The sequence below is a fragment of the Zootoca vivipara genome, chromosome 7, assembly GCF_963506605.1.
Source record: "Zootoca vivipara chromosome 7, rZooViv1.1, whole genome shotgun sequence".
In the NCBI taxonomy this organism is placed as follows: domain Eukaryota; kingdom Metazoa; phylum Chordata; class Lepidosauria; order Squamata; family Lacertidae; genus Zootoca; species Zootoca vivipara.
Window position 1 is genome coordinate 86,218,089 of NC_083282.1, and position 15,316 is coordinate 86,233,404.

At 46.6% G+C, this 15,316-nt stretch overlaps 1 protein-coding gene across 4 annotated transcripts in view; it reads right to left on the bottom strand.

The window, feature by feature from the left end:
* The window catches only part of TAF4 (TATA-box binding protein associated factor 4), a 78,215-nt gene extending 67,033 nt beyond the window's left edge, over positions 1–11,182 (bottom strand). For all 4 annotated transcript variants that reach the window (XM_060277332.1, XM_060277333.1, XM_060277331.1 and 1 more), the window contains exons 1-2: positions 10,714–11,182; positions 7,512–8,585 (exon numbers count right to left, since the gene is read on the bottom strand). In XM_060277332.1, coding sequence (XP_060133315.1) covers positions 7,512–8,585; positions 10,714–11,125 — 1,486 coding nt within the window. In that variant the 5' untranslated portion in view covers positions 11,126–11,182. The remainder of the gene's footprint in view (positions 1–7,511; positions 8,586–10,713) is intronic.
* Between the last annotated feature and the right edge of the window lie 4,134 nt (positions 11,183–15,316).

The following is a 15,316-nucleotide window of genomic DNA, read 5'->3' on the forward strand; positions in this document are numbered from 1 at the left end:
ATGTACTTAGGTATTATTTCAACTGGGGGTTAAATATGGGCTAAGAGTCAAAGGCTTCGTGGAAGAAATGTGGGGTTTGATCTTCACATCCTTGCCTACACATGCACTGTGCTAGCACAAGAGGAATCCACAATCCGGACAGGAATCACACCTGTAGGCCAAATCTGCACACATAGCAGCTGGTGCCCTGATTGCATTATTACTTTGGACATCACTTTTAAATGAGGCCTAGGTCTGATAAGTATTGGAGGAGGCAAGGGCATGGTGATAAATGGGGACAGAAAATGGGGTATTTTTAGGGCCTACTTTTGTACGAAAATATAATTGCATGGAGCAACTACTGTAAAAGATGAGCGCTCCCGATAAAAATGAGCAAATAAACATTCTGCTAACTTCATTGACCCATGTTAAAATATTTCAGGGTCCAATCCTTCAGAATTTCTTGCTACTTCAAGAAGTTCAAGAAACACTTTCTTCAGTGGAATATGTGCAATGTTAGTTGTTATGTTAATAATGAACTTAAGTCCCTAAATTTATTGTACTCTCAGAAGAGACTAGAGGACGCTCAAAAGACAGCCCTAGAAGTGAGTGGCAGCTTTTTCAGAAAGAAAACCTTAACGCTGCTTTGTGCAGATTTATGGCTATATCATGCATAAGTGAGGCATTATGCAGAAGCTCCAGAGATTTACAGTATCATGTGCCACCCCAAGTATCTTGCAGTTTTGCACTTCACAAAAACTCAGCAAAGAATGAAAGTCCAACCCCCTACAAGAGTCAAAATTAAATAAAAATTCATCTGCAAAACAGAGCCATCCCTCCCACTCCAAATATTAACCCAGAACCCACATTGTGTACCGCACAATATACAAGAAACAAGACTTCACACCAGGCTCTGATAAATCAAAACGCAAATAACATGAGCCAATCAGCTAAATTATCTGGTCCAGGAGAGACTTCAAACAAACCACACACTAACTGACAGCTCTGATCTCATGACCAGTTAGGTACCATATAAAGCAAAATGAAACCTCCCAACCTCGCCAAGAAAACAATATCTGAGCTACAAGCCTATTCTATCCAACAGTTCAAGATGTAGCAAAGATAAAAATACTTTAAGGTGTTTTTTGGGGGGGTGGGGAGGGAATCTTTCCAAGCAAAAGGGGAGGTGCCATTTGAAAACAAACGAGCTATTCTATATATGTATGATTTATCTCTGTCTACCTGGATCTATTCTAGGGATAGTATTCCAGGAGTTTAAAATTTCTAGCCTCCAGAAATAGCTTCCAATTTGCATTTTAGATTTATTGATGCTTAGTAGCTAGTATTCCTTAGCTTGACGTTCCCACTGCCCAATCTCAAGCTTTTTACTCCCCCTCAAATTTCACTCCATTTTTTTTGGGGGGGGGATGAATGAACCCTAAGTGTGCAGCTTTTCTGGACAACTAGTGAAAAAAGTTCTCAGCACTGTTGTTTTCCTAGTCTATCATTTCTTCAGGGTGTTTAAGTACCTGTTCCATTTGGGACAAAGAAGTGTGCTACCTACCCTGCAATGCTCAGCTCCAAGTAGCTCTGGGCCCACATCTCCCACATCAATGAGCACTGCTACACTTAGCAAGCACGTTGTAGTAGGCAAGTAGGCAAAACAGCTACATTTTTCCCTTTTCTGAATCCCACTCCAGCTAGATTTTCAGTGCCTTCTTTGGGAGCAGGTGCTTCACAATATGGAACTTAGTAATAATTCATGTTCTCATTAAAGGGGGCCTCTCTGCCTGGTAATATGCACATATCAAAAATGCCATTTATGATTTCAAGCTAGCCATCCTCAACCTGGTACCCCTCCCAAGGATTTGGACCACAACTCCACTCACCATGCTGGCTGGGGCTGATGGGAATTGTAGTCCAAAACATCAAAGGAGCACCTGGCTGAGGAATCCTGTTTTCAGCACACTAAACTGCAATGTCAGAGGATGTGTCAGAGCCAGTATGTTATAATAGTAGCAGAGCATCAGACTAGGACATGCGAGACCTGGGTTCAAATTCTCACTTGCAGTGTTCCAAATTAGCCAGGCGTGTTCTGCACCTGGCTATCAACCACTTGCAACCAAGTGAAAATGCCCATGTGCCAGGATGGTGCCTGACATCTCCACCATCTGGAGGTGCATGCCTTGGGATCATTGGATCAGGAGTGTTTTCACACACAAATATAGTGGAACCTCGGTTTATGAACACTTCGGTTTACGAATTTTCGGTTTACGAACACCGCGGACCCATCTGGAACGGATTAATTCACTTTCCATTACTTTCAATGGGAAAGTTCGCTTCAGTTTATGAACAGACTTCCGGAATCAATTACACCCACGCTTCGGGTTAAGTACGCTTCAGGTTGAGTACTCCGCGGACCCGTCTGGAACGGATTAATCCACTTTCCATTACTTTCAATGGGAAAGTTCGCTTCAGTTTATGAACAGACTTCCGGAACCAATTGTGTTCATAAACCGAGGTACCACTGTACCGTATTTTTCGCTTCATAAGACGCACCTGACCATAGGACGCACCTAGTTTTTAGAGGAAAACAAGAAAAAAATGCTTTCTTGAATTGTCCTAGGCATAGCAGCCAACTCCTAGAGGCCTAGGTGCCTTTGCCCCCCCCCATTAAATATTTGAGGAAGTTGTGTGTCCCCCGCCCCATGCTGATGGGCATTGTCATTCATATAGTGTGCATGCATTTTGTCTTGAGATCAATTGCAGCAGTTCTCAACCTGTGGGTCCCCAGATGTTGTTGGACTACAACTCCCATCATCCCAGAGCTCTGGCCTTGCTAGCTAGGGGCAATGGGAGTTGTGGTTCAACAACATCTGGGGACCCACAGGTTGAGAAAGGCTGATACGGTATGTGAGGTGAGGCTTACCTGCCCCCCCCCATATTTTATTCAAGTTGAATGAGGGAGGGAGGGAAGGAAGGGGTGGGGGGGGGAGGAAGGATGGAAGGAAGGATGGAAGCTGGGAGGAGAGGCGGAAGGGGCTCCCTTCCGTCTCTCCTCTCTCGCTGTCACGGAATCAGCCCGAGAGCTGGTTTCCCGCTGCGCGCGGCTCTCGCTCACACATTCACTCCATAGGACGCACCGACTTTTTCCCTTCCTTTTTGGAATTTCAGAAACCAAAATGCTTTTTTCTGTGCAGCCTGAGCAGCAGCTATCACTATTAAGAAAAAAGAGGCAGGAATAGGCCAATATATACGTGGACTGTCCCTGGATCAAAGCACTTAACCTACCTCAAGGTTGTCATCTGAACTAGCTAGATGTTTAACAGATAATTAATCAATCACAGTCAGTCCATCATTTGAAAAATACGACTTTAGAGCCATCTTAGGAAACCGTAACCTTGGTTTAAGGGTTATTTGGAGCCTAGCTGATATATCTGAGTTTCTAACACTGCTTGCTGATTGGCCTTGGGCCAGTTATTGCCTCTCAGCCTCACCTACCTCACAGGGCTGTTATGGCGATTAAACAAGGACAGAGTACACCACCTTGAGCTCCTTGGAGAAAAGGCGGGATTTAAATGCAACAAATAAATATATAAAATACTGAATATTCCTCTACCTGAGAACAAACTTGCTATAGCCTCTTGATAATGCAACTTGCATTACATACCCCCCTCTCTCTCAATAAATCAGCTCTTATGGTCCTAAAGAACAACAGGATTCCCCTTCATGATTGCACATGCACAAGCACAAAAGAAGAATAAACACCATTACCCAATTCAGACATTAGTTTCTAAACTAAGGTTAGCAGATTTTTTTTCAATAAATCAGGGGACACTTTTCAACTTCAATAGATTTTGTATGGGGACTGTCCCCGGGAAATGGGGACATCTGGTAACCTTGTTCTAAACTCAAAGCCCTTCCACCTGAGATCTTTTAACTGTTAGTACAAAGAATTTAACCTGGGACCTTGGGCATGAAAAGCATATGCCCTCTGACACTGAGCTATGGGCAAGCCCCCAAACTTCAGGGTCTTCTTGCTTAGCAGAGTGGGGGGGGCGTAATATGCTTCCTGGCAGTTGCTGAAAAACATTTTGGTGTCTTAATTCCATCTGACTTTTAGCAGCAATTGTGTTTTATTGCAACTTTTTAATGGTTCTATCTTTTTAAGTGCTTGTGTATTGTATACTAATCTTTGGTTATATGTCACTTTGGGCATTTTCATTAAAAAGTGATGATTAAATATTGTAAATAATTTAAGCAATAAAACTGACTGCGTCTTTGTACGGTATGCGTACAAAGTATTTTTTTTTACACTATAAAAATTATGAGTACAGTATAAGAATTGCATCTGAGTGATTTGCACCCTGATCCTGTGGGTGTTTATACAGCAGTAAACCCAATGAGTACACTGGTGCTTACATCCAAGTAAAGGTGCATAGAACTGAAGTCATAATTTTCCTCCCACAAGACAGGCGTGGATTTTGGATTTTGCTGTAGATAGATAGATAGATACTTTATTGTCATTGTACATAGTACAATGAAATTGAATGCCATCCCTCAAGTCCAAATCTTCTAGAGAGCAAGCCACACTTGTCATGATCTGGAGCACGTGTATTTTTTGCAAATGGACAGCCTTTTAAAAATCGCAAAACGAATGTATCGAAAAGGTACACGTGGTCATTCACAAGTTGTTTTTAGATAAGATCTTCTTTCTGCAGCACTACTAGCCCCACAGGGGCAGCTTTTCACATTTCAATAGGCAACTGAAAAGAGTGGCAGCAAAGTCCTCAGCAAAGCTTCAAAGGCCTGCCCTTGAAGATTTCGGTGCAGAAAAAGCTGTTGTGTTTTGAGGGCATTTGTTGCAATATGTTTGTAACTCCTACTAACTAGGAAAATGACGTCAAATGAAATGATGTTCAAAGAGTCACTCTCTTTTTAGGAAAAATGGGTTTGTGCCTTTGGCATGCATGAGAACATAATAGTAGCACAGGTGGATCACACCAAGGTCCACTTAGTCTAGCAATCTGTTTCCAACAGTGGTCAGTTAGATCCCACCCCCAGAGCTGGGCATGAAGATAGCAGTCCCCCCCCCCCCGTTTCTTGTCACCATTTTTTTAAATTTACACAGTACCAAAAAAATCTCGCTTTTCCCCTCTGAAAGGCACTAATCAAAGTGGCTAGGTAAAACAAATGAAAATGAATATGGATTCAGAACCACATGGTTAAAACCTGTGTATATCTATGCCTTATGAAAGCTAGTGGCCCTCTCCACATCTTGTGGCAGTAAAATCAATACATTCATGATGCATTGTTCATCTCCAATACAAAGGCCCAGGTTTATTTGGTTTTGTGTTGGGCCAGAAATATAGGGATATATTTGGTCTGGAACACATTGACTGGGAGGCCTGGAACAGGGACAGGCCATAGCACCATGCTACAGTGTCTCATTCACACACAGAATATCCCAGGATTGATCCCCTGAATCTCTAGGTAGGGCTGCAAGCGTCACCTGTCTGAAATCCTGGAGCTGCTGCCAGTCAGTGTACTCAGCTAGATGGACCAATGGTCTGACTTTGTACAAGGCAGCTTCCTATGTTCCCTACCTTCTAAACTGTACCCCGGCAATTCTGTTATCAGAATGGAACTTTGCTTCTTTTAGCAGCTGAGCACCCTTGTTCTATACAAGCCATTTATAATGTGAAAGAAAATGAAGACAGAACTTTTGGAGAGGCAGGGTGAATACTACCCCACCCCCTTTCAAATTAAGAATGCAATGAAGAACAGCAATTACATGGTGTGGAAAGCTTTCTTGCACAGTTCAAGACTGCCTTGAACCGTGGACATAATTAAGCTTACTATGCAGTATCTTTCTGTCCAATGCAAATACCCTAAGTTTTCTGAATATCTAGCCAGCCTCTATAGAGGATCTAACAGGCAGCCATCAGTGAACTGAGCAAGAGCATCAGCTGCTGCATACAAAATGCTACTGTAGAAGAAAAGTACAGTACAGCAATATAATAGGGCCGCTGGTCTCTCTTATGCAATAAACATATCAATCTGAGCAGATCGCCAAGTATGTTTCAACCAACATACTGGCTTTGCTACTCAGAGATCCACTGAAATGAAGCACACAGAACACATGCGCCACATTGATTTCATTAGGTAGCAATAAGAAAAATAATAATTAGATGTGCTTTGTGCAGTAGCAATGCCACCTTGCAATAAGAAATACTTGGGTGGGGGGAATACTAATATTCAACTATAAGTGTCAATTAGAGCTGCATATCCTCATAGGCATGTAGAATTCAGGTGGAATTGGCAGGTGTAAAGGTCTGAAACAGCCAGTTCAGATTACTGCTGTCATATTTCTACACCACAAAAGAATGTCAGGGGGAAGGTGCATCACTGTGAAAGGCTGGCAACATCTGGAAGAGAATGTTGCCCATGAAATACTCAGTAAGAAGAGAAAGCTAGACACACCATTTTTACTACGGGTAATTATTTAAAACATCTCAATTAAAGTCACAAACTGAAGGTATTGAAGCCTTAGGATATACTACTTTGGGATCATAAGGAAGGAAAAGCAGAATCAAATTAATCCAGCCTTGTATTAGGTCTTGGACTAGAGAAGCTCCATCCCACGTTGCCTCTTAGTACTAAAACATGATCTTAGCTACTACATGTGCCTCAGCACTACCCACAACAGGGTGATGTGAGGACAGAATGAGGCTGGAATGCTATTCCAGACATGCCAGTTTTAAAAACCATCAAGGGCCATAAGTGCAGCATTTTTTGTTTCATTTTAATCAAGAGAAAAAAGAAAGATCTGCTCCTAAATTGTACTTGCTTTTTGCTGCTTCTGTGACAACAGTGGCAGGCTGAAACAGAGGAGAAGTAGGAAGATGCTAGGACATATCTCCTTTGCTTAGCACAGTAGTAAAGCACTTTGCTGTACTGCAGGTTTACTGCTTTGCTCACTTAACACTCAAGTAAAAATTTACCTAGCACTGCATTCTCTCCTAGGGTTCAATACCAGCATGCTCTGGTCAGTTGAAACACCACACTCCATGTGGATGCAATGTACTACTCTGGGGAAAACATCAATATGATTTAAAGCTGTGCAACTCATAAGGCTTCTACTGGAATCCAAAGAATCTCAGATTTTGCTTCTTTTAGCAAAGTTGTGTTTCTAGCCCTCATGGTTGCAGAGGAATGCCTGAAGGAAAAGCTGCTAACAGACTAGATACAATCAGAGCAGAGCAATCTACCCAGAACAATTTCAAATTTACAGATGCTGCAAAATGTCCATCAACTGGTTCCTGAACAGCTACCTGCATAATGCCAATTACAACTAATTGAAATATGCAGAACAGAACACATGTAAACTCAATGTCCAAAGAGACCTTCACAGAACAAGCTGTCCAACCCTGCATTTACAGTAAAATCCAGAACATTTGCTTCATTTTAAGCAATAGGCACCAATAGCGCAGAAAAAGAGAGAGGGGAAACTCCTTCAAGCCTTTCCTTACCTGGTGGCAACTGAAAGTTCTGAATATTTGTTGGATTCTGAGGAGGCTGAGGCAGACGAGGTGCTAAAACAGTGGGAGTCAAAGTTGCTCTGATTCCACTTGTAGTTGCCGTCGGAGTCCTTGGTAAGCTCTGCGCTACTGTATTGGTAGCACCCTTAGCCAGGCCTGTGGGGGTGCCTGGAGGCGCAGGAGGTACCCCACCAGGATTAGGGGCCACGTTGGGCAGGCCAGCTTGCATAGTTTGCCCGATAATCATATTACCCCCTGTAGTACTGGGCTGGCCACCAGCAGCCAGAGTCTGCTGTTGAGTTACCGTCTGCACAATAGTTTTAGGAGACTCCGATTTGATGACCTGTGTGGCGGGTGCAGCCGGTACCCCAGAACCTGGCTGGCTGTTCACGAGGGTGGTCTGGAGGGAAACACCAGACCCCACGGTGGCTGCAGCGACAGCCGCAGGAGGAAAACTCCCCACGTTGATGGTCGAATTGATCACAGTATTGCTCCCATTCTGGGTGGCTGCAGCCACGGAGGGTCCTGCTGTGTGAATGGGTGGCCTCACCAATGCTACAGTTGGTCCCCCAGCTCCAATACTTGGGGGCTGCTGTGAGGAGATCACCGTTGGGGAGGGCGAAGAGGCGGAGGACACCCCAGTGCCAAGAAAAGAAGTCTGGATGACGGTATTTGAAGCGGATGGCAAGACGGCGTTAACGGTACTGACTTTCCCCACATTTCCAGGTCCATTGTTAACAAGAGGGGTGACAGCAGGGATTACGGTAGGGTTTGCCGTTACAGGCGTGGCCGAGAAAGCAGCGTGAGAATTCATCACTACGTTACTCCCATTCAAGGTCTGCACTGTCGTGGTCCCAATTTTACCATTCCGGGTAGATAAAGCTGTTGCCATGGTGCTGATTACCACTGATTTACCCTGGCTAAGGGTTCCTGGGGTGACAGCAGCTTCAGATCCACCTTGCACAGGTGCAGTGGTGCTGGTGCTGGTTGTGGTGGCCCCGTCCAAAGTAGAACCCTGGGACCTGGCGTTATGATTGATAACACTCCCTTGCACTCCAACAGCTCCTGCAAATAAAACAAAGGCGATTAAATGACAAGAACGCACAAAAATAAGAGAGAAGCCAAGAAGTCTTTTGACTAGAGAAGCCAAGTAGAAAACATCTGCCAAACTCTGCTAAAACAGTGGGACTCTTCTCCTTTGTCTTAAACTGTCTATATTGAATGACATGAAAAAGGTGAAAATATTTCCAGAGTGGAAAATAAAAAAAATCATCTCACTGTTCCCATCCCCCCACAAACAGTACACTTAATAATTAACCAAAGCCATATATATATATGACACACACAATAAGAAATCAGCTCCTAAGGGGATTGATTATGTGTTTCCTTTTCCTCCTTTCACTATAGCACTGTGTTTGATAATACTCTATGCAAGCCTGCTCTAGCAGTTGCAGGGAGAAAAAAAGAGAAAAGTAAATAGGGGGCAGCCCAGAAGCTTCAACCCCCTCCGTACAATCCCCTTGTCTGCTATAGGAAAACCTAGTGGCTAAATGTTTCCTGTTGAATGGAACAACGTGGAAAAGTGGGACTGAACAGCAGCTGTCAGAGAGATGATAGAAGGCAAGAGGTTGCAAGGCAGTGTTAGAGGATTTCACCCTCCCTCTTAAACATACACACATTAAACCCTGCTGCTTTGATTGCTGCTCCTACAAAGAAAAACAAATACTAGCAAAGATGCTTCTTTTGCACCCAGAAAACCCACTGTCCCTAGCAAAGTCTGGCATTATGTGTTACACCATCCCTGACTTTACAGGCCCCATATTTAGAAGACACAAGTAGGAGGACTGTAATCAGATAGATAATGTCACACAAATCAGGGCTACCGGAGGGTTCTTCCTCCAAGATCCCCCTTTACTAACCTGGAGTCCTACGTGCAACAGCATCCCTGTAATATTTCAGTCACACAAAAGCGAGGGAAAAATATATAGAGGGGGAGGGGAGTGTAAATCATGGTGGTGGAAGGGGAGAGAAGCACTGTTTTCTTTCCCTTACAATGCTCCTCTAGCCATGCAATGAAAGACAGGACCAAATGTTATGATACCCCTCACAGTCCACTGTCTTGCTATTAAGGGGAAAACATTCACAGATGGGCTGTCATCTCTCCCAACCCCACAGGCAAGAGGGGCTTGTACTCAGATTTGAAGCAAACCACACAGCTTGGCATATTGTTTAAGGAGAAAGAAGAGACTCAAAAGGTTGATGTATAACCCCCAACGACAACGGAAGGAGAAGCAGCCAAACAGACCGGCCTTTGCAAAGAGGTATATTTAAAAAGGGTTCCTGACCCTGACGTCCCCCCATCACTTCCTCTTCTCAAGGGAAGCTGGTGTCATGATTAATAACAATGCCCCCCCCAACACAAAAACCCTTGCACTTCGGTTACAGAGAGTGGGGAGGGCAAGGAAGAATTCAGACAGCTCCAGAAGAGCATTGTACAGTATATATACAGAGGGAGAGGGCGGGAGAATCTCCCCTGTAAACAACACAATTTCTTATTTCTTTGACAAGGCAGTGGGTAGGGGGGAGGGGAGGAGGCGCAGAAGTCAAACACCAAGGTGTCTCCGCTTCCGTTCCATCAGGAGCACCCCAAATACCCCAGCTACCAGGAGATTGAAGTGGGGGGGAAGGGATGACATAATTAAAAAGGAGGGGGGTGGAGACAGTGTTAAAGAGGAGAACTGCCATACATACACACATATACAACCACAACAAAACCCCTTAATAATCCATTTCCACTCTAGATGTAGTAGGAAGGGGGGGAGGGGAGGCCAGTCCCAGCCAAAAATAGTATGTTGCTGGGAGGGGAGGGGGGGTTGGAGGGTGAGAGGTTGGCATTCTAGGAAGGCCTCCCTCGCCCCCGACCCTCTCCACCCAGCCACCCCCTTGAACACTCCAATTCCTAACATAACAACAACTGGGGGGGGGGAGAGAGATGGAGAAGAGAGAGAATGGGAAAGAGGAAAAGGAAAGAGAAAAGACCAAGAAGGGGAGCCAGCAGTCCCGGTTTAGGGGGGGGGAGAGAAGCAGGAGGGGGAAGGGGGCGGCAGGGGGAGGGGAGAAGGGGAGCCCCCTCTGCCCCCTGAGGAAAGGGGGCAGCCCCCTCCCACCCACCCCCGTCGCCTCGCCAGGTTACCTGGCTTGGTGATCTCGGGGCCACTGAGTCCCATCTTGGCGGCGCTGGTGGCGGCGGCGGCGCTGCTGCCGCTGCCTCCGCCGGTGGTGGTGCCGGTGCCGCTGCCGGGGCTCTCGGTGTGGACATGAGCACTGCTGCCGCCGCCGCCTCCTCCGCCTCCTCCTCCGCCGCCACCTCCTCCTACTCCTCCAGGGCTCGGGCTCGGGCTGCTGCTACTGCTGCTGCTGCTCACAACATGGTTCCCCAGCAGCCCCCCAGCGGCCCTGAGGGGCTCCTGCGCCCTGTGGTGCTGGTGGTGGTGGCCCGAGGCCGCCAGCTGAGACTCCAGGGAGCCCACCAGGTCGCTCACCACCTTCTCGTCCACATCAGGGTTCAGGAAAACCTCATCCAGCAGATCCGAGCCCGCCGCCATCTTTTTTTTTGGAGGGTTCCTGTGAGAGGCTCCCGCCCGACCGACCGCCTGCCGGCCCCCCTCCTCCTCCCTCCTCCTCTCTCACTCCTCCCTCCCCCCGCCCTCCTCGCGCTCGCCACCCCTCCCCTCTCGCCCTCACTCACTCATTTTACACATACACCGAGCTCCCCTCCCGCCCCAGCCTTCCCGCACTGGGCATGCGCGCGAGGGAGGGGGGAAAGAGGGGAGGGGCGGGCCGGCCGCCGAGGCATCTCATCAGCGGCCGGAGAGGGATTCCGCCGGCTCCGGATTGGACGGCCGGTCGCTATAAAAGCTCGGGCAAATGGCTGCGAGTGCTTAGTGAGGGGACGGGCGGCGGCGGGCCCGGCGGCGGCCTAGCGAAAGGGTTGGGGGGAGCAGAGGGAGGGAGGAGCGCCGGGTGCGCGCGCGGTTGGCGGAGAGGGGTTTGCGAGCGTGGCGGAGGCGGCACTGTTGACAGCCGCCGCCGCCGCCTCAGAAGCGAGCAGCCGCCGTCGCAGTTCTTTGTCTGGCGAAGCCCAAAATGGCTGCATGTTCCGCGGCGGCGGCGGCTCCCGCTCTTCTCCCTCCCTCCCTGCCTGAGGTTTCCCTCGGCGGAGCGGGTCTGAAGGGCAACCCCGCCGCACCTGTGCCAGCTGCTGTAACCGATACACTCGCGGGAAGGGGCGGCGGTGAGGGGAGAGGAAGAGGGCCGGGCTCGACCCGGTGGCGGCGGCGGACCGCCTGCCTGTGGGTGAGAAGGGCCTGGTACCGCCGGGGAAGCTCGTTCGCCTCGCCTCTTAGCTGAGGAGACGGGAGGTCTCGCCCGCTCGCCTCGGCCTTGGAAGAAGAAGGGCCCGCGCTCGCTTCCTGGCCATGCCGGCTGCCGCCTCTTTCCCTCCCCTCAGCCTTGGTTTCTAAGAGAGTTTGAGATCTCTCACATGGTAACACGGGGAGACGACCCTTCCCCCCCCGGCGCCTTTTCATCCTCTCGACACCCCCAAATCCTTGTCATGGGGCTCCCCGTTTTGCAGGCACAGGCTTCCCCGCCCCAGTTGAACTGCGCCCCCTCCCTCCCTCCCTATTTTTAAAAATATTTTTTTAGAGTCCTCTTCGGTGTCAAAATCAGTGCCCTCCTTCTCTCCCGCCTTTATTTTTCAAATCGCTTCCTTAACACTGCGAAGCCGGCAAAGGAATCTCTCCCCCCCCCCCCACGCCACCACGTCAAGCCTCCGCCTTTCCATTTAGGAGGTTCTCTCGTATAATTGATCCTCGCACACTATTTTTTCCTTATTTCATTTTGTCCTGAGAGCAGCTGGCTGCTCACATCGCAGCCATGTCGTCATACCTTCCAGTTTTTAAGTTGCTATTTGAGAGAGGGAGGAGAGATCTCCACTTTGCATGTAAAGGATTTATCTGAAGGAGACAACTCGTGTTTCTAAAGTAAGCTGAAAGGAGAAGGGTAGCAGATAGGCTTTAAAGTGCAGAGACTGAAGGAATGTAGAGCTGGAAGGGACCCCGAGGGTCATCTAGTCCAACCCGCCACAATTGTATCCTTAATGTTGTTTACATCTCCCTCCCCCCCTACACATGGCTTAGTCAATTGTAATCAGTTTTTGGTGGGGGTTTTTGGTCAAAACCACTTGCCGAAGCTTCCTATAGTGATCCTTTTGCATTGCAAAGTCACATTTGTTAGTGCCACTTTTGTCGTAGTGTGGTTTGCCTGCAGTGTAAAGCTGCCTGAGAAGATCTCTGTGCTTTCCTTCCTCAGATTGGCAGAGGAGGTGCAGGCTATGTGTGCCGCCATGTAACACAATTTATCACCAGTCAGTTGTAAATTGAATCATTCGGAATTCTCTTTGTGTTCCTCTCCCTGCCTTCTTTAACCAATTTAATCTGGAAAATCATCTACTATCAGGCTGTGCTAGTCCCTGTCTCCCTTGCCGAGATACCTTATGTTGCTGTTGCCCTTTATTAATTATTTCTGTGCTTAGCCCACCCCATCCTGAGGGTTCAGGATGGGTGGCAGTACTTTATTCTATAATTTATACTTCTAATGAGACTTTTAGAATGGTGAAAATTAGAGGGGATGGAAACAACTACATCTACTTAAACCTGACAATTAAAAGAATCCACCATTACCAAGAATTTTAATACCAGGCGTCAGGCTCTTGAACAACTCCCATTTTTAAGACAGAGGGGTTATGTTTTGCTTTACAACATATTTCATCTTGGTTTTAAAGAGTTAAGAAGGCTAAGCTTTCCTATTAGCAGTCAGTGTCGGTGCACGGCAGGTATTTCAGGTGCCTCTCTGGGCAACTGGAGGGGGGTCTGCACTCCTTGCAGCAGGTAACTGGTTTTGTTCCCAGTTAAGGATTAGCTGAGGAAGTACTGAAAATGGGTAGCATACATGGAAGCTGCTGACCTTAGTACTACATTGTCTTTTTTGTAGAAATTCTTGATTTTGAATTTAGAAAACTTTGCAAACTGATAGCCCCATTCTTTATCCAAGCTATGTAAATACACAGAGAAAGCGTTTTTTATATTAAAGCCTTGGGAGAAAAAGAAAAGGGGGGGGATGATTAGTAGCTATTCAGACTGCCCTTTAAAGTTCAGCAGCAAAAGCCAGGGGGAAAGGATGGCTTGAGAGCATCATAACTACTGTAAGTAATATTAACCCCTCACGTCTCAGGAAAAGCTGTAAACTCACATAGGCTAGGAAAAAAGAATGTAAATAAATCTGCTTCATGCTTTGCTTTCTCTTGAGAGAGGGAACACATGCCATGCCCTTGTTTCTGATCACCACTACAAGAGAGGGTGTCTGAGACATATCAGCTTCCTTTACACATTTCAGACACCCAGTTTTCCCAAGTTTGGAAACAAATCTCTTAATATGAATTAACTTCATGTCTGTCATATTATTGTCCCTTTGTCCTTTTAATCTGACCATTTTACCCTACCCTACCCTAAATCCTGCCTGTCTTTTGGATAGCTACACATCCTGCTTGGTAATTGCTGCCTTCACAACAGGTAGTAGAGGTTTTTTGTTTAGTAAAAGAAATGGAAAGAGCCTTAGCCAGGGCAGAAATGTACAACATACCTTGCCTTTTCTTTTTCAAAAAATGATCTTAAAGCAGCTTACAAAGCAGAAAAGACTTAATATTTTAAATCAATCACACCCAACGCCTGTAAGAAAGCAATGGCAATAAGGGGTGACATGTTACTTACCAAAGTCCAGGTTGTCAGGAAGCAATAGTTACAAGTTGTTAGTCATTCTCGCCTATTATGTCGTGCTTCTGCTTCCTTTTACCTTTGCCCTGTCTATCTCTCGCAGCAAAATTACTAGTGAGCCTAATCACCTCTGAGGGAGGGGGGGGGGAACCTTGCCACTTCTATGATCTGTGCAGCAAGTAGAATAGTTTGCACCAAAATCTTAAACCATTCCTCAAGGAGGAAAAATGCACTGTTTATGTGATGCAAACTACTTTACAAACAGACCAATCATAGCATGCTTACAAAGCAGTACCATTGATTTAAGTGGCTTTTACTGTACAGGTACTTGCCAGTGTGTATGCTTAGAACTGCTGTCCAAGAGTGCAAGCCACTTCCAGTGTGGCTTAGTCCAGAGATGGAAACAAGGTAGAATATGGTCTTGTCAGTGGATCGCTAGCCAATATCAGATAACACTGCTTAGTGCCTGCTCGTTCCTGGGATTCTTGATGGACTAGTCCAGGCTTCCACAAACTCGGCCCTCCAGATGTTTTTGGCCTATAACTCCCATGATCCCTAGCTAGTAAGACCAGTGGTTAGAGATGATGAGAATTGTAGTCTCAAAACATCTGGAGGCCGAGTTTGAGGAAGCCTGGACTAGGTGGACCTTAATAACATGCTGCAAGGTACTTCTTAAGTGTGCTCTTACTTTGTCAAACAGTAAGTTGGCTGGCTCAGATCAGTATCTCATAATTAACAACCAACCACTCAGCCAGCTGTGAGAGGTATGTGAAGCACTATGAGATCACAATTCCTCAAATCTGTGCCGAACTTGATGCCCCAATTGGTGCAGTTGCATTGGAGGTTCTAACTACTAGACATCATCTTGTTGCAGCTTGTGGGGTCTATTTCCATTGTTGTATAGCCTGAAGAAGTGTAGGGAACACTTGCAGCAGTGAGACTGACTAAAGTCCTCTTGATCCC